Source organism: Haliaeetus leucocephalus, unplaced genomic scaffold, assembly GCF_000737465.1.
Source record: "Haliaeetus leucocephalus isolate CR32 unplaced genomic scaffold, Haliaeetus_leucocephalus-4.0 Scaffold687, whole genome shotgun sequence".
Lineage (NCBI taxonomy): Eukaryota > Metazoa > Chordata > Aves > Accipitriformes > Accipitridae > Haliaeetus > Haliaeetus leucocephalus.
The window spans coordinates 3,042,542-3,060,501 of NW_010973123.1; the positions used below are offsets into that span (position 1 = coordinate 3,042,542).

General features: G+C 41.8%; 2 protein-coding genes across 3 annotated transcripts in view; both read right to left on the reverse strand.

Annotated features, from left to right (window-relative positions):
- The window catches only part of OIT3 (oncoprotein induced transcript 3), a 32,632-nt gene extending 21,413 nt beyond the window's left edge, over positions 1-11,219 (reverse strand). The window contains exon 1 of one of the 2 annotated variants that reach the window (XM_010579909.1): positions 11,133-11,219. Coding sequence is in view for 1 of the 2 variants with exons in the window: in XM_010579908.1 (XP_010578210.1) it covers positions 3,025-3,088 (64 nt within the window). In the remaining variant the exon portion in view is untranslated. Of the gene's footprint in view, positions 1-3,024; positions 5,593-11,132 lie in introns of those variants that run through there. The other variant, XM_010579908.1, reaches the window with a different exon arrangement.
- MCU (mitochondrial calcium uniporter) overlaps positions 9,312-17,960 on the reverse strand; it is a 95,389-nt gene continuing 86,740 nt past the window's right edge. Inside the window, exons 6-9 of the mRNA XM_010580003.1 lie at positions 15,493-15,653; positions 14,803-15,006; positions 12,519-12,635; positions 9,312-11,296 (exon numbers count right to left, since the gene is read on the reverse strand). Of these exons, the coding sequence (XP_010578305.1) occupies positions 11,219-11,296; positions 12,519-12,635; positions 14,803-15,006; positions 15,493-15,653 (560 nt within the window). The 3' untranslated portion in view covers positions 9,312-11,218. The remainder of the gene's footprint in view (positions 11,297-12,518; positions 12,636-14,802; positions 15,007-15,492; positions 15,654-17,960) is intronic.

Below are 17,960 nucleotides of genomic sequence, written 5' to 3' on the forward strand. Positions count from 1 at the left end.
TACTCATTTCAGGGTACAATTTTAAACAGCTAAATATAAGAACTGCTCTCCCAGATGACAGTGAAGTTGATCTATAACCCAGCAGGCCGTCTCTAACCAACAGTGTATGCTTAGAGAGGTAAGGTAGGAGAAAGAGACCCTGTTCCATTTACCTGTGGCTTTGTTCTCCACTCTCTGTCCTACAACTATGTACATTTATGCCAATGTGAGTTGAAACAGCTGTAACTCAAATCTGTGTACCCTGTAAAATTCTGCAGCGGGGTGAGAGAGGTAGCGGCCCCCTGTATTTAAAGATCCACTTAGATGTGCCCTGGTCTCCTTCAGAGACTCTGTCCCCCACTTCCTTCTCTACCAAATGCTAACCACCTCTACGATTCACAGTATCTAGTGTGGTTTTGTGTGATGTTGCCACCTCCCCGCATGTCAAATAGCTTCCCCATATCTTTTTATTTATTACCTTAAAATCTAGAGAGCACGAAGGTTTGAATCAGGACCTTCTGGGGAGCAAAATGTTCAACTCTACACAGTCATGTTCCTTGCAAGCCCACAAACCCTCTTGATCTCCACAGGAGATCTTTTGTTTGTGAGTGTAGTGAGTGTTTGTGAGGGCAAGATATAAACACATGGACCTCCTGGTATGTGCGTGTCTGTTCATGCAGTGCTCAAGGAGCATATCCCTTTTCAGATGCCTTTCTGAACCATCTGCAAACAATTAAAACCTAAGAATACCATAGGGAGAAAAAAAAAATGAAGAATTGAAGCGTTCATTACACTTTCAGTCTTCTCCCAATTAACCCTGATTTGGCAGCTTCCTCACTGAAAGTCCAGAGGTTTCATTTTCACTTACATTTAATACCTGATTGAGCACTACTTACCCATGACTAGCTATTCCCTATTAAGCAAAATGAATGTTAATAATGTCTTGAGTAAGGAAAATTGATTACCATTTCCTAGAATTCGGCTAATAAAACCAATCATTCTGATTAAATGCATCTCAGACTGGAATACCTTCTACTTGCCACATCACATTTCTTTTTAAGTTCTAACATTGCTCTCTGTTTTGTTTTGTTTAAACAATAGGGTGATGCAATTTGGGGTGGGGGGAGACACATTGTTTCTATTAGAATGCTCTGGATGCAGACAAACTTTCTTGGTTCATTATTTTGATTTGCTTTATTGACTTTAAAGTGGGAAATACAAGTGCTTCAGCGAATGGACTTCAAGTCACCCTTATTTAGCTGCATCCTCTGTAAATATCCGTCCCATTGACATGCGATCTCATACCTTCTCACAAATGTAACATCTCTCTTGACAAACATCCTTACGCCTTCCTCAGCCATAGACATATTTTGTTTGGCCTCAAATCCAGCATAAAAGGCAGGAACAGCTGCCATAGTCATGAGAGTGCTGCAGAGCTGCAAGCTGGCACAGGGAGCGCAGGTCTGGGTTACAAAGGGAATCTCTAGTGCCATAATTCACAAGATATGCAGAAGAGCAGATTCACTCCCACCACAACCGGCCTAGTTCTCCTGAGCAGCAAAGGGGGAACGCAGCAGGAAATCTCTGATGAGATTCACCAGGCAATCCCTCATGAGCTCTTGATTTCACCTACCTCTCCTTGCCTCCCCTCACCCACAGACAGCAGCAGCACTGTTAAATCCCATCCTCCAAAAGCTTTCTTGACTTCTTGCAATAGGAAAAGATGGATCATACCTTTTCTCTGCACGCAGCTGAACAGAGCTTCCTCTGAGCTTCCTCAGCGTAACTCACTTGGTTTCCACAAGATGATTTGGTGTGGCCTTAGGGTGAGTCACTGACTAAGATTAAAAGGTTTTTGTGCTGTTAAAAGCCAAATGAGGTGAAGCGAGGAATGCCCTGTCAGCTTCCCAGCTGGGCAGCACCAAAAATACACACTCTTATTAGCTGTCATATAGTATAATTAACTTTATGAAATATCCTTTGTAGACACATTCTGAAAACACCCATCTAGAGAGATCACATTGTCTCCTAAACATTCAGAAGATAATTTAAAGACAAAATTTACTGAGATGAACATGCAGTGGCTCAGAGGCAGCCAGAAGGCGGCATTTCAGGGGAATGGGGTAGTGCACCCTCACATCTTTCATTTCTCTGAGAGCTTCAGACAGGAGTGAAGGGGAGGCAAACAAGTAGAAAAAGCAGACAGTGCTCTTCCAGATACCGCAGACCCTCATGGCCACCCTCGGACTGCCAGCACTGCCCCAAGCCAACCTCCTCACAGACACCAAAGCAGTCTTTAACAGCACAGTTTATTGAAAACTAATTTGAGTTCTTAAGAAAAAACTCCACAAAAACATAGAAGCAACCAATCGACCTCTCATCTCCTCCCCAAACAATGAAAGCATTTGAGTTTTGTATAAGATATATAACTCTCTCCAGCTTGCTCCGGTTTTCATTTTTCTTGGCTCAATCTTTTCCTCCCCAACATTTCTTGCGTGGCCTGAGCAATTCAGCCTAACAAGCGTTAGCTATGAAGTAAAGCTTTTCAATTTGTAATCTTGATGATATCATTAGTTCTCTAGCTGACATGCTAGCATATATATTAGATGACAAATCAGACTCTGGCAAGCATTCATAAGCCCACCATTCTGCACAGAGATTAATCCCGTGTGTATTGTGTAACTGGAGGTCTCTGCTCTGGCACGACTAAGCAATGAAATGAGCAGCACTGCATTATGACACTAAATTCAGTTAAGATTTGTCGAAGGAGCAGGTGAAAAAGTAGCATAATATCCACTCAGAGTCTCTCCTCCTATGGGAGAGCAAAATCCCACAGTGCTTTGGCAATAGAGATTCTCCCAGTATGGGAGGCTTCACGCTCTGTGACAGAAAGATCTTTCCAATTGGAAGGAATTTCACACCACCTTCAAAGAAAAACAATATTTCTCACGTCTTCTAGTCTTTCACCTAAGAACACCAAGGCTCAGCACAAACCTTAAAGATGGCAAACAGAAATAAGCTTGAAGGCAATGCTTCTTTACTCACCCATCAAAGACACTGGCTGCAGCTGGATGACAAAGCAGATGGAGAAAAACAAATACTGGAACATCCCACTCAGCCAAGGAACAGTTACCACTCAAGTAACAGAGGCTTGAAAGCCCTTGCACACGCTGTGGGTCTTGCAGTCCTCCTCTCAGTGGAGCTTCTGACCTCAAGCTTTCTGAAGAGCAAGTGTGATAGCTCTCCTAGAAGTTTATCAGAGGAAGAAGCTGAAGGGATGTGGGGTACAGCTCCAGCCTTGACCTCCACAGAGCAGCTCTGCCCCTTATTGACAACAGAGATGTACTTACTGATCAATCTTGTTTTTTGGACTCAACCCGCTATTGTTTTCTAGCTTGACTGCCCCACAGTGACACCTCCACTATCTTATCTGGAGAAGAATTCTAACCACGGACACCCAGACATCCTGAAGGGATGGAAAAGAAGAACAGATGGGTGCTTGTTGTTATCTCTGCTCCTTCCACAAGTCATACGACTTCATGACTCCCCACAGGCAGAAAACACCAGCTAAAGAGCCTTAACTGCAGGAAATAGTGGCCAAAGGAGGAGAACTGACCCTTCCGAGCAAAGATTGCAGATGAGTGCTTGGAGCAGAGCTACAATGGAAACATCAGTCAAAGTGAAAGACTGGTGTCCCACACGGAAATAAGCTGTTCCTATGCTACACAAAGGCTCTTTCCACTCCTGATCACACAACCTGACCACTGCAGCAAGATTATCAAACAAAGCAAATAAAGATGTTTTTCTGCAGCAGTCTAATGTTCCTGTCTTTAAAAAACACAAAACCAAACCAACAATCAAGAAACCCAACGTTACTGAGTTAACTTCCATGCAAAACTCAGTAATTGAGAAGCTCTGCCTTACTGGTTCAAACCAAGGTTTTGGGTTGAGTTGCAGGTCATAATCACAAGCTCTGGCTATAGACAAGATGTAGCACACTGAAATCTGTTCTCTACTAAAGCAAACCAAGCACTATGACTGGCAGTGATGTATACCAAGAACAACACGAATAAGCAGAAAGGGATCTTCCCTCTCATCCCACTAGCTGTAAGTCTTATTATAAAAAACAGATTTAAAGCTCTGTTTTTAACATATACATATGTATACACATCTACAGTCCCTCCCTGCTTATGAACAATGATCATACAGTTCTCCTACAGGAAATAATTTTCAGGCACAAAGTTCTCCATCAGCAAAGAGCACAGCTAAGCCTGCAGTAATTGCACAATCAAGCAAGTGAAGGCATTTCCCCATTTCCTTTGCACCTTGCATTTCTGCAGCAGACTGGCATAACGAATAACGTCAAGGCTGACATGCTACCTTCAAACCCCAGCAGGAAAAACATGACTCTGTTATTTTCATATTGAGTTTGCAAGAGACAAGGAGTTGGGTATTTGCCTGCTTTGTAGAGATTGTACATCACAGAAAGATCTCAAGAGTCTCTCTCTGTCTGGGTGTTCCCCTGGCAGGGAAGTACAATATGGTGCTCTGCTCCACCCCAGCAGAGGAGTCTTTTTCAGTGGTGAATGACTCTAAAGAAAAAAAAAAAAAAAAAAGCAAGCTTTATAAATGACTGTCATTGCTCCCACAAAAAAAAAAAAAAAATAAAATCTCTGTGGCTATATTGTGCTGACAGCTGTGCAGTACCAGAAAAGTTTTTTCAACAACAGGAAAGGAGAACAAATTCACTATGCAAAGCTAGCAAGGCAGATAACCCTCAAAAGGTGATTATCTGAATTCCCAGAAGAGAAACTAAAATTGAACGGAAAATAATACAGCAAGCCACAGGAAGTTATATTTTGCCATTTTCATTGAGAGGTTGATTCATACTTAAGATCCTGGGTAAATAAAACTGACAAGCTTGAATTGAATTTTCTATTTGTGTTAGATGTGTATATTTCTCTGAACCATTTCATTACCAGCTACTTTTTTTCTGTAGGTGGCATATTAGGCCTCACACTAGTAATGTTTTAACAGTCATATGTAAGTGACTGACAGCTGACAACTAACAAAGGGAAATTAACTACATCATAGCAGTTTTGAGCCTCAAAGACATCACAAACAGGCCCTATCAAGTTCTCCAAAATGGATTAAAACAGGAGATGCCCCAGCATTCCCAGATGTGACACTATCCCAAATCACTGTAATATCTAGTTCAAGGAAACAGTCTAAGGCTGGAAAAGATTCCGTGTGCTGCCTCTAAACATTTTTGGGATCCACAGGAAAGACAAAGGCCATCTCAGTCTTCCAGAAGAAGCACCAGCAGAGGCAAGTCTTGTATCAGGACTTTCTCTTTGCTTTGCAAGTTATTTCAGGTGACATACATAGCTCCAGTTCCCCCACAAACAATAGTAGCCTGTATCAGCATAGGCCACTGCAAATCTATGCCTCAAGGAGCTAGAGCGGAAGGGGGGAAAAAAAACCCAAACAAAAACCCCTCCTCCAAACAGGCCCTCTAGAAAAAAGGATACAATTCTAATGGAGTACTCCAGATGCTGTAGTGTTATCAATTAATATGTATAATATGATTGAAATAACCAGGGAGCTGCTAAAGTCCTGTGTACAGCCCCCATCAGTTAATCTTTAAAATAGGGAAACAGTAACTAGACATGATTTAGGGTTTAGGAACTAACTATCAGACAATGGGGCTTTATGTTTATATCAGAAAAGATAATGGATTGTAGTCTGGTCAATAAACCTTGAAGAACCACTTGGAACTGCCAAGAGTAGGGAAGAAGTAGGTAAAAGGTAATTCCTACAGGGGGAGATTGTGACCACTGACTCATTGACCACCTACTCAAAAGATGACAATGAAGAAAGAAGACAGAGTAGCATGCTAATTTACATGAGGGGCGAAGAAGAAAGAACCAATCATTAAGGAAAATAACAATGAATATAGTTAAGTATATGAATGTGAGGATTTTTGAGACAAGGGTGTGCTGTCTTGGGACAGGCACCCATTCATGCACATCAATGAAATCAATTTGCAAATACCTCAACTCTGTGTGTTATTGGCTTGCACACCAGGTAAATGGACCCCATTTGTGGGACAACAGTAGGGCCTGAACTTCCCAGGCAGATCTGGTAACTCTGTTGTTCCTGACCTCCACTTCCCCACGCTGAAGATGAGTGAGCCTGACTTCCCAAGAAGAATCAGGATCAGGTTAGTATTTCTTCAAAGTAGTCATCAGTATGGGTTAAAAGATAGGAAGAAGGAAAGCAATATTAAAATAGAGGTCTGGGATTTTATTTTGGTACCCAAGAGACAGGATCTTCTAAACCTGCTGCTGTCTAAGTCTGGGTATGTCTATTGTTAATGCAAGAAAGGATGCTAATTTTGCAGGTAGCAACCACACTTCTTGCCCCTCCCAGAGATTTGGAGGGCTTTACCACCTTTAGACAAGGAACTCTAATTCTTCAAAGCATTAGCTAAGCTGGAAACTCTCGTAATGTACTAAAGATGCTTTGGTGTTTGCTGAAGCTGGCCTTGTCTTTGTCAGAGCCTTCTCTCAAGACACACTAATGTTTGATGAAAGTGAGGTGTGTGAAGAACAGCTCTTGGTACAGGAGTAATTCCTGCAGCCTGCCTAGAAGGAACAGGCAGAAGAGCTAATCAGCACTTCCTGCCACTGAGAGAGAGGAGAACCCGACACACGCAACAGGATCCCTGTCTGCAATTGATTTGAGGATGTATGTTCACAATAAGCCTTGACAAGCTGCTGAGATGAATTGCACATATGTCAAGGACTTAGAGATAGGCCTTGTTGCTGTAAACAACTTGTCCCAGGACACAGTGCCAAGGGAAGGGCTGTTGAGATCAGGGAGTGTACACAAGTTTGGTGAAGTATGAGCAAACTCAACACAAGAAATAGTAAAGCACCAAGACCCCACTGAAATCAGACAAGTACATAACTCCTAGTGAAGACCAGCAGTTATTTCCTTTCCCTTAGTGGAGCCCTGTGATGCAGAACTTGGGTGTTCTGAGAGTGTCTTTTCACAGGTCTTACAGAACACAGTGTATTTTCCATGATCCTTAATTTCTACATGGAGGAATTAGGGCATAGACAGCATACACACAATTGCTAAATTAGTCAGGGGCAGAAACAGGAGTAGGACCCATCTTTTACAGATCCACAGAGCCACAATGACACAGCATAACATCAGCTCCTCCCATACTTCAGGGCTTAAATAGACTGCAAGTTTAATTTCCATTCCTGTATTTTACTTTTCACACCTTTAATGTCAGTATAGAAATAAAACTGATTTTTTTAAAAGGGAGTAATTGGAATCTGTTGGGATAGGTAGAAAACCACTTAAGATATAAAAATCTCCTTCCTATGTGAAAATAAAGTCATACAACCTGGCACAAGGGAGTTTGCATTTACAACTCCACAAAAAAAAAACCACAGAGGAGATCAAAGAAATCGTTCCACTGGCTCAGAAAGACAGGGCAACTTGGCCAGCTTCACTTGACTGACATAGTGCCAAGGTCTGACAGCCAACAGCAGCTTCAGAGCATCATGCAAGCCCTCTTACACATGGAAGTGTAAGAGCTTGCAGCAAGGTGATCATCATCACTGCCTGCTAGGTAGGAAGGGTTACAGGGAAAAAGAAAAAGGGTTTCTTCTTTGCTCTTCAGGAAAAAGGAGCCATGAAGACCTGCCCTGCAGAGACTTGCAAGGTAGAGCCTCACAGACATGGCAAAAAGGGAACCTAACACATTTCTCCAGACAATTCTGAACTTGATGTGTATTTATTTGAAAGCTCCCTCACAGAAAAAGAGGGAAAGATATTAACCAAATGAATAACAAAATTGGTAGAAAAAGCAGCATCTGAACACTGCAATGCACACTGCTGTTTATCCTTTATAGGGTCTAAAGAATGCAGTGTCACATTAAGATTCAAGCAGCACTGCCTGCTCTTAAAGTGCTGTCCAGTGGGACAGGACCCTATTACCTGCTTGGCTCCTAGGCATGAAATAGCTGCTGCAGGAGAGTTTGTTGATGTTCATATAACAACAGTGTATATCAGGAGAGCAAACAAACATCACCATTCCCTTCAATGTTGCCATTCAAGGGCAACAAAAGCTGAAGCACTGAGATTTGAGTTTGAGGTTTGTGGCATGTCATCCATGCCCAGCAGAGACCATGTGTGCACTGGTGGTGCAGAGAGGAGTAAGCAACCTTCCAGGGGTACAGACTAACAAGATCCAATGGACAGCCCATATTTCAGGGTACAGTTTTAGACTCATATTTTACTCCTTTTCCCACATCGTCTCTAGAACAACATTAAAGCATGTGCAGGAACAATTCTGTCACAGCATTTTCTTGCTTTCAAAATAGGGATTGTGGCACTAGATATCAAAGTTTTCAGTTCTTCTGGATGCCAAAATGGATGACTTCTTATGCAACTGACCAAAGTAATTTGTCTAGGGAGGGCAGCAGCTTGTCTGTACACAGCAACAGACTAAGGGCTGCTTGGAGGAAGAGGGTTTTGTCAGCACTGCTGAACTAAATTTCAACACTGATTAAAGGTAGGTCACATAACTAGCAGCTTCCAGCCCCTCCTCTCAGACTTCAAATATCACAAGAGTTGGCTGTTTTAAAAACTGGCCAGTCATGGATTTTTTCAATTTTTCTTTTTTTAACAGTCAGTGGACATGAAAAAAACCTTCTGGCACCAAACATCTCATCCTAACATCCCATGAAAGTTAGGACAAAGTACAGTCTGGCAATTCCTAAAGTTAATAAACAAGCGATACGTCACCATGACAAATCAGGCCACAGCCATTCAGAGGCCCATAAAGAAGGTAACAAAAGCTCAAAACGTCAGTTTTCCTCTGAAACAGCTCTTGAATGCAATACAGAAATACACTGACACCACTTGGTACCTTTTAGGTTGCTGGGCATTACACACCCATATATATTCTTATCCTGCAACCTGACACATATCTCCAGATTTTGTCAGCCTCCACATGGAGCTACTATGCTGGCCAAACAAAGGCAGATCTTTGTTAGACCAAATATCTCTACTTCTACCTCACCACCTCAACTGCTCCCAAGATCCCTGTGTTACGCAGCTAGGCATGGCAGCAAGATCTCCATCCAAGCTTCTTCAGGAAAGCTATTATCTGCATCACCACGGCCTCAGTGATGTAAGGTCAAGAAGAAACAACCTAAACAAAAAGAAATGGAGGAAACTCAGGAGACGGCTGCTACACATCGAATATTCTCCTCTCAGCTGGGGAAAATAACCTTATTCAAGAGCACCGATTCAAAAATTGAATAGTTATTTATTGTTCCAGAAGTACATTGCTCTTTTATACATATTTCATAAATGATACAGGATTTTACACATGTTCAGGTTTTGGTTTTGTTTTTTTTTTTTTCCTTTTTTTTTTTTTTAAAGAAGGACTTTTCTCCATGCTCCCTCCCTCATCCCAAACACACACCAAGGATTCAGCTACAGGATGGTGTTCATTTTTTTCCCTTTAAAACTCACCACACAAACAGGATAAACCAGATAAAAAATAATCACACAATGTAATTAAATTGAAAGACAGAGGAAAAGGGGAAGGGGAAAAAAAAAAACAAACTAGAAACATGCACCCATTCGGTCCAACATGCCATTGAGTGAGAAGAGGCAGCAATCCCAGCTGTGTTTCCACATCCGCAAGGCACCTGGCATCTAGTTAATACTGATTTGTTTTTGTTTTTTTTTTTTTTTCCTATTTGTTTTAAAACATGGTTCTCCAAAAAAACAGAAGCCTCTTTCCATGACACAGTGAGGAATAGTGAAACACACAAAAAGCAGCCAGCCTTTTTGTGTATAAAGCTTAGTGCCTTTCTCCCACCTTCATCCTGTCTCCACAGTATTTATCAGCAGGATGCTAAAACAGACTGACATGCTTTGAATGAAGAGATGGTTTATCTGCTTACAAATCAGCCAGCCTTGGCTAGAAGAGAGGGCAATGGGTTGACCTTCCTTCCTCTATTTCTTTTAGCTAAGAACAAGAGATGTCATTAGCCACTCCTAAGAAATTCTGACCTGGGGATGCAAAGTTCATTTAAAGCTACTTAATTAGGGGAAAGTGCTAGAGAACTGAAGTAGTTCTGTGTCTTGCACTGTAAGAGCCCCAGGCTTTCAAAAAGCCTCTGGGCAAGGAAAATGCTTTGACCATATATGAGACCTTTTATCCCATTACACAAGCAGTCAAATATCAAGTTTAATTAATCCATGTTCCAAAACTGTTCATTTAGAAGCAGGAGCCGTGATTCTGTGACAGTTTCATAATCCTGTAAACCTTCATAATTTCATAGTCCAGCTGGCTATCAGATTTGGGGTAGGAAGAGGGGAATGTCCCTCCCTTAAGACTGAATATAAAAAACCTCTCATGCAATGCTGCCATTGATTTCTAAAAGGAGCTCAAGGGCATTGGGACGCAAAGTTTATATAGTTATTATGGAATAATCCAAAATATCAATTATCAAATGTTCAGAAGAAAACTCATTCCTTCTCTCACTTGGCTACAACCAATCTGTGCTACAAATAAGCAAAGGAGGAAGTCAGTGGAGCACATGGGGCAGGCTGGGAAGGGGAAGCTCACGGTTTTCCAGTAGAAAGCAGTCTTGTAGTAACTTTATAAAAGAGACCAGGTCTGATCAGAAGTGTGCGTGTTAATGGCGGTGGAGTGCAAGTTCTGATCACCAGCCATAGCTCCAGGTGGCTTGGATTCTTTGTTCTTTTTTTTTTTTCTCCCTTTTTTTTTTTTTGAGAGAGAGAGAGAGAAAGAGATCTGAATCAGGTAAAGGAAAATTTAAAAAGCTAAGCAGGCTGCTGGTGCCTTATCAAGAGGCAGACCCTGCAAAGCTGGAAGAAGACAACCCTACACCCCAGCACTACATTCTTTTCATGAACACCCCCAATCCTGTATTTGTACACAATCGCCATTCAGACAGTTTTTTAAAGGTGACTGTTTGCCAAGCCCTTTTCAGAACTAACATTCCACAATGTCCCATCTTCAGATTTAAGAGATTCCCCCCCTGCAGTCCTTTGTCTTGATTAAAGGTAAAAACCCTCCACCCCCACACTACCTCCCAGCTTCCACCTGCAATGCTTTAATTAAAAAGGCAAGAGCTATGAACAGGTTTTTTGCCGGGGTTCAGAGCTTCTTTGCTGATCAATCCTTTTCATCAATTTGCTGGATGGGCAGGTGAACCTGCAGTGGATCTCGAAGCCTCTTAAGGTCCAATTCTGCCTAAAAGTAAAAGACACATTATAAAGAACAAGCTCCTGATACACCTTCCCCAATACTGCTCCCCTTGACAGAATGGAAAGCTTTTCTGCATTTCCTTGTTTTTCCTGTACAGAAGGAAGTGTTCAAAAAGTAAAATGAAGTCACAGGCTTATATTTGGAAAAACCATTCTCAGCACTTAGACATTTGCTCTGTACTTCTCTAAACTTGTCTACGTGCAGCCACTTAAAAGGAATATGGTAGGGAAGATTTGGTCCACAAACTCACTGGAACCGGGTTGGGGTTGTTTCATTTCGTTGGGTTTGGTTTTGTTTGTTTGTTTAAATAAAAACCAAAACCCAACCAGATTAATGGGAATGGTTGATTCTAGAAGAAAAACTCCATGAAGATACCATCCAAGGGTACCCGTATTCAACACGGCATGAGAAAACCCAGAGATCTTTCTTGGTTTTCTCATGAAACCAAAAGAGCCTAGCCCTGACCTCCCTCTACTCCTTGCGCAGCTCCTTCTCCAAGGCAGGGGGAGAATACATCTTACCCCGTATATCCTACACTGTCATTTCCAGAGTCTGGGAATAAACAGACAATGATATGGAGCAGTGAAAAAGAATGTGGTAGCTCTGCTTTTTCTGCTCATGCCATCCTTCTGCCAAAAGGCTCTCAGAAACACAAGGAAAGATCTCTACCCGACTCCTTTGTTGAACAGATTCCACAATGTGGACGGTCTGCCAAAAGTATCTGTCTCCAGAATATGAGAAATCTGTCCCCATCGCCTCTAACAATACAGCTAAATTTTTTGAACATTATTTTCCAGAAATGCAATGCAGTGCACTGAAGTGCTATGTCAGGAAGACATGAACTGAATGGATGCAAGTCTTCATTCCTTACTAAATCCATCTGGTGTGTAGGAGCTGAGAAGAAAGGAAATCTTGAATTAGGCTTCTCTGAGGCATGAAGTGCCTGAAGCAACTCAAGATTTACCAGCAGTTTCTAAAAGGCCCTTACAGATAGATATAGGCAACCATTTCTTGTTAATTTACGCATCCAGCAGTTCTATTCCTGGACATATCAAAGCCAATTCAGTGATTGCACTGGGGCTGTAACAAGAAAATGGGCTGAAAACTTAAGATACATCCATTCTTGTTTGAGGTGCTTCTATTAATAGCAGCTAAGAGCTAACAAGCAATAATTTCTTTGTCTTATTTCTGGAAAAACTCTTGTTACCTGAGCAATTGCATCCTTAAGTTGATTGTATTTCTCTAGATCAAATCGTGTCTTTTTGGCTCCTTTATGGAAAAATAGTAAGTACTGTCTGTCTCTGGCATCTGGATAAACATATTCCTAAAAAGAAAAAAGTAGAAAAGATAGGAACAAAGCCACAACAGGATGCAACACAGGATACCATTAGCACAGTATTTATCAGGTGTGTTTTGGGAGGACAACTAGTTTCTGTCAGCGAAGGCACAAGACCAGACAGCATTGTCTAAGCTCACCCAGTGTGGTGGGGTGACTCCAGCCAGCAGCTAAGCCCCCACTTAGTCAGTCACTCCCCCACAGCCAGATGGGGGAAGACAATCAAAAGGGCAAAAAAACCCCAAGAAAAAAACCCAACCTTAAAAGTCAAGATAAAGACAGTTTAATAAGTGAAGAAAAAAAAAACAAAAACAACCAACCAACCGTAAGAGTGATGCAAAAGCAATCACTCACCACCTCCCACCAGCAGACCAATGCCCAGCCAGCCTCCGAGCAACAGCTACTTTGGAGAAAATAATTTCCCCGCCCCCACTTATTGCTAAACATGACATTATATGGTATGAAATATCTCTTTGGGCAGTTCAGGTCAGCTTCCCAGCTGTGACCCCTTGCAATGCCTCACCCACCCCCAGCCTACTCCTGGGGGGCGGGTCAGGGAGGAACAAGAAACAGAGAAGGCCTTGATGCTGTGCAAGCACTGTTCAGCAATAGCAAAAACATTGGTGTGTTACAAGACTGTTGTGGTCACAAATCCAAAACACAACACCATACCAGCTGCTATGAAGAACATTAACTCCGTCCCAGCTAGACCCAGTACAGTCAAGCATTTGCTTCTCTACTAGTATGTTATGCTCCAGCAGTGAGTTACCATCACCTCCCTCCTGTCCTGAATGTGTGAATCCTTCCATGCAGAGAGAACAAAAACTAACACATTTCAGGGTTCCGATACTGACAACTTTGTGGGGAAAAAGGGTGGGGGGGGGGGGGGGTGGGGGGAAGCTATAAATACTGGAAAAAGCCCTTCTAAGATGGCCCTTGCTCTCTTTTTCTTAAGGTCATAAACATGCAATGGCTAATTAAAGCAACAATAGATGTGAGAACAAGAACCCAATACCACAGCTTTTGCCAAGGATACTCTACTGCAAAAAGTCACAGCTCTTTAAAGTGTGCAGATAACTCTGAGCAGCAGAGCTGTTAACACCAAATCCCACATAGCCTCTACAAAGCACAGGTCTGCCTGCTGAAGTTAACTCTCCCTTGCACTGGAACATCACATAGCCTCTGTGCCTGGTATACATCCAACAATTAGGGCTGTCAGGTGGAGAAAAAACCTGCATTCAGAGCCATACCACCCCTGAAACACTGAGATTTTAAGGTGTGGCAGAAGAGGCACTAATTGATACAGAGCATGATTAAAACATCAAATCTGAGTTCAAACATGGCAGAAGTTCCAAGAGCACTTGGCAGAAACTACTGAGCATCCCTGAAAGGGGCACGCCTCAGGCCCTGAAACGACGCAGCTGACAGACCCCTGGGACACCGCACTGGAACACCTGCAGCATCTGTCCTGATGGTCTTGTGACAGCAGAGACTCTTTGAGCAGTCCCTCTCTCCCTCATTATTTAAATGGGATTATGAAGTTTAAATGGGAGTGATGAAACAAACCATGTACTAGAAAATCCACACAGAGTCTCTCACAACTACAAGGATCCAGAGAAGGATCCTTCACCTGCATGGGAGGCCAGATCCATGAAACACCTAAACAAAAGTATTTCCAACAAGATCCCTTAACCTTTGTCCCTTTAAAAAGGCCGGCATCTCCTGTCGGAGAGATGGGCTTCTTTGAAATGCAGATGGTACCTCATGCACCCACAGTTTATTTGGGTTCATATATCACAGCACTTGGGAAGCCTCCGGTGCAAGTCAATGTGTGTGAAGCTGCATGGGTGTGCATGCAGAAACCATTACCTGTCAGTAGATGAACCTGTATAGCTAAAGCAGTCAACCACCCAACATACACATAAGCATTTATGGTAAGAGAACCATGAAATCAGCAATGACCACCACCAGAAAACCCACAACTATACACCACCATCCTGGACAGCACTAATTAAATCAAGCCGCATCTAGGTTCTGACAGGATAAGGAAAAGGCAAAGCTACATCTAACAGGCACAATTTTGCTATTTTTCTAGGGAGTAGAGCTCAAAGAAAGTCTTCTACTGAAGTGTCAACGTCAGCACAACAAGTCCTACCTGGCGAGTCATTACGAAATAAGCATACATTGCCATGGCACTACCATAGGTGATGAAATAGGTGACTGGTTCCATAATGTCCCAAGAATACTCCCACCAGGTGAGGCGGGCCAGAATCCCAAACTGAGTGGCCATGTAGGCCAGGCCTCCCCACAACACCAAGGTTGTCCTCTTCTCTGCTTTCCTGCTGAGCTCCATCCTTACCTGCCAAAGACAGAAGCACACACCTTGTATTCTCAAAAATAATTATGTTAATATCATTAAGAGATAATGTAAAAATAGCACCTTGTATTTATATTAAGAGGTTTGAAATTATTAGAGTGGTTTGATATGATTAGAGTCTAGATTATGCAGACAAATCTAGACTTTTCCACCAGTACCTTGCCATCAACCATATTTTACTCTGAACATGCTCTGAATGCCTCACAAAGATGTTTATTTCTCTTATGTTCACAGATGTTCTGTTGCATTAGTCCCAGTCTTTATTTACTACCAAGTTCATTTCCAACTATATAAAGCAAGGAGACAAAATACTTCCACTGAAACCAGAAACAGACCTGGCTGAGTACACACTCAGCACATCTTCTGCTTCGATGATCTTAAAACTATTTGAAGCATGCCAATTAAAACCTTGAAATAAATTTAGGCTGCATTTGGAGGATAAGTAAAATACAATGAGAAACTTCTCACTTTTTCTAGTGGTGCTAGTTGCTCCTTCAATTCCTCTAGTCTCCCTATCAGCTCCTTCTCTTTGTTCAGCTGGTGCTCCTCAATGCACAAGGCGGTATACAACTGCTGAACCAATGTCTTGACATCATTCAGCGTTGTTGCATTTTCATGGCTTAAAAGCTCTAGAAAAAAAAAGAGACTGCTTTATATGCATGTATCCACAGAACTTCTCATATACTCTTCAGAAACTGCTATTAGTCTGCACAGGAAATGTATAAAACTATCTTTTCAACAAAGAAGCCTTTGGAAGAGCTCCAGCACACTAAGACGATATGATTTCTTCAAAAGATAACCAGGCTTTATTATTGGACATTCCTAAAATTTGATAAGAACAAGGAAAAGAGATACATACTGTTAAGCTTGCCAAATATCAACAGCCACTTCTGATCCATATTTATATACAAGACTCAACGAAGACAAACGAACAACTAAACTAGTATGATCCATCACACCAGCTGTCAAGAAACAGCCAGAATTCAGACTACAGACCATCAGCAACCATAGTTATTCATGACAGCAACCAAACATCTTGGGTTAGTGGTCCAAGAACATGCAGTCTTATGATAATTATTTTGAGTACCAATGCCAGGAATTGTTTCCCAACACTTTGTGGGCAACTCCCTGCTGTACTGCCTACAGGGCAATGAAATTCTCCCTCACAGTATTTAAATAGAGACAGTAACAGGGCCACTAACTGAAACTGCCTTTGTCCCCACATTTCAACACAAAAAGGTTTCCTAAAGGAAATCAATTTGTAAGAGAGTTGTGACTACCAGTATTGTATCACACACTTCATATGGAAAAAAACAAGTTTCATGTTAAAGCAAAAGAACTTGACATTAGCCGAATAAAGACATTTTTTAAAAAAATAATTTTTGAAGCATCCTGGGCTCATACCTTAGGTTATCTTCTCAAAAGATGATTTTACCAATGCATAAAAAGCTGTGGACAGCTTAAGTTTTAACACTAGCAGCTCAAGGGAAAGAAGTGACTCAGTTGTCTGTGCCAAGGCACACAAAGCACACCATAACCCCCTCCTGGCTAAAGGGCTCCTGTTCCATAGGAACACATGGATTTATTTTTTTTTCTTCATAGGGGAAGTGACAATCAAAAAGTACTTAGTGTTTAAGATTACAGTGTTCTGGCATTTCCATTTCAAAATACCCAGGGTGATTTTGTAAAAATGGAAAAGCAATAGCTAAGAAGTTTAACAGAACTAACCTCAGCGCCTGTTTACGAGCACATTCATTTTAGTATGAACTAACTATAGAAATCTCCTTGGCAAATGAATCAGAGGCAGCAATTTCACGTAACCTAGGTGATCCTAGAGCTCACCTACCAACACACAATGGGTATATCATACAAGCAACCTAACCAAAAAAACATACTGACTCACTGACACAGACTTTGCTCTCACAAACACTAGGTAAGCAGGATGTATGAATTGCCTTACCTTGGGACAGCAGTTTCTCCAGTGCAGAAATGGACACCATGTTTGCATTCTCATTTAGTTGTATTAAAAATTACAGACTAGACCAGCTAGGCTGGATAGCATCACCTGCTCTCAGGCACTAATAGTTAGAAGAGATACCTTGTTAAAATCCTTACTCCACTTCTCTGGCCTACGATGCCTTACAAGTGTGTGAAAATACCACATTCAGGACACAGAGAAGTGGGGTGACAGAGCAGAGAGTAACTTTTTTGTGTGTGTGATATCCAGTAATTGAGATACCCAATCTTAATGGAGAGTTTTCTGTTTAGGTGCTTTTAAGGAGTTTGGAAAAACACATCTCTAGGGGAGGTCAGTCTAACCCACAGATAGGGGACAAAAAGTATCTCACCCAATGCTGTACTCCCAATTCCAGAGTCTCCCACATACTAAGGACAGGTGCCTGCACAAAGTTCCCCAAGTAAGAAATATCTTTTTTACGTGGTATTTTTATACTGTGAACAGTAAAATGCTAGAATACATTTTTATTATTTTCCTTGCAAAAAGGTCCTTGGAAGCGAACTACATCTACAACGGAAGATGGCATATATCAGCAGATCTTCCTAGAATTCAGCCACCCAGGGTAGTCTCAGACCCAAAAGATGTGGTCAGTCTCCTTATTTTTGATAGATCAACTTGCTTTAACATGTTGCCTTACTCAGACTGGTCAAGACAGTAAAAGGAACATTAACAGTTCCCTCACAGCTTTTGCCTTATGAACGATTTTGTTCATTATCTACTGCTTGAAGAGAGGCATAAGAGAGGAAGGCCCAAACGCTAGGGAAAACATCCAGACAAATCATGGATGGTATTTCCACCATCTGACTTCAACTGGACATGCAAGACAAGTTATAAATCCTTCCTAATCTGTTTGCCTGTCTACGGGGCTAAAAATTCTTTTTAGAAAAATACTGCTTGCAAAGTTCACATTATTGCCTGC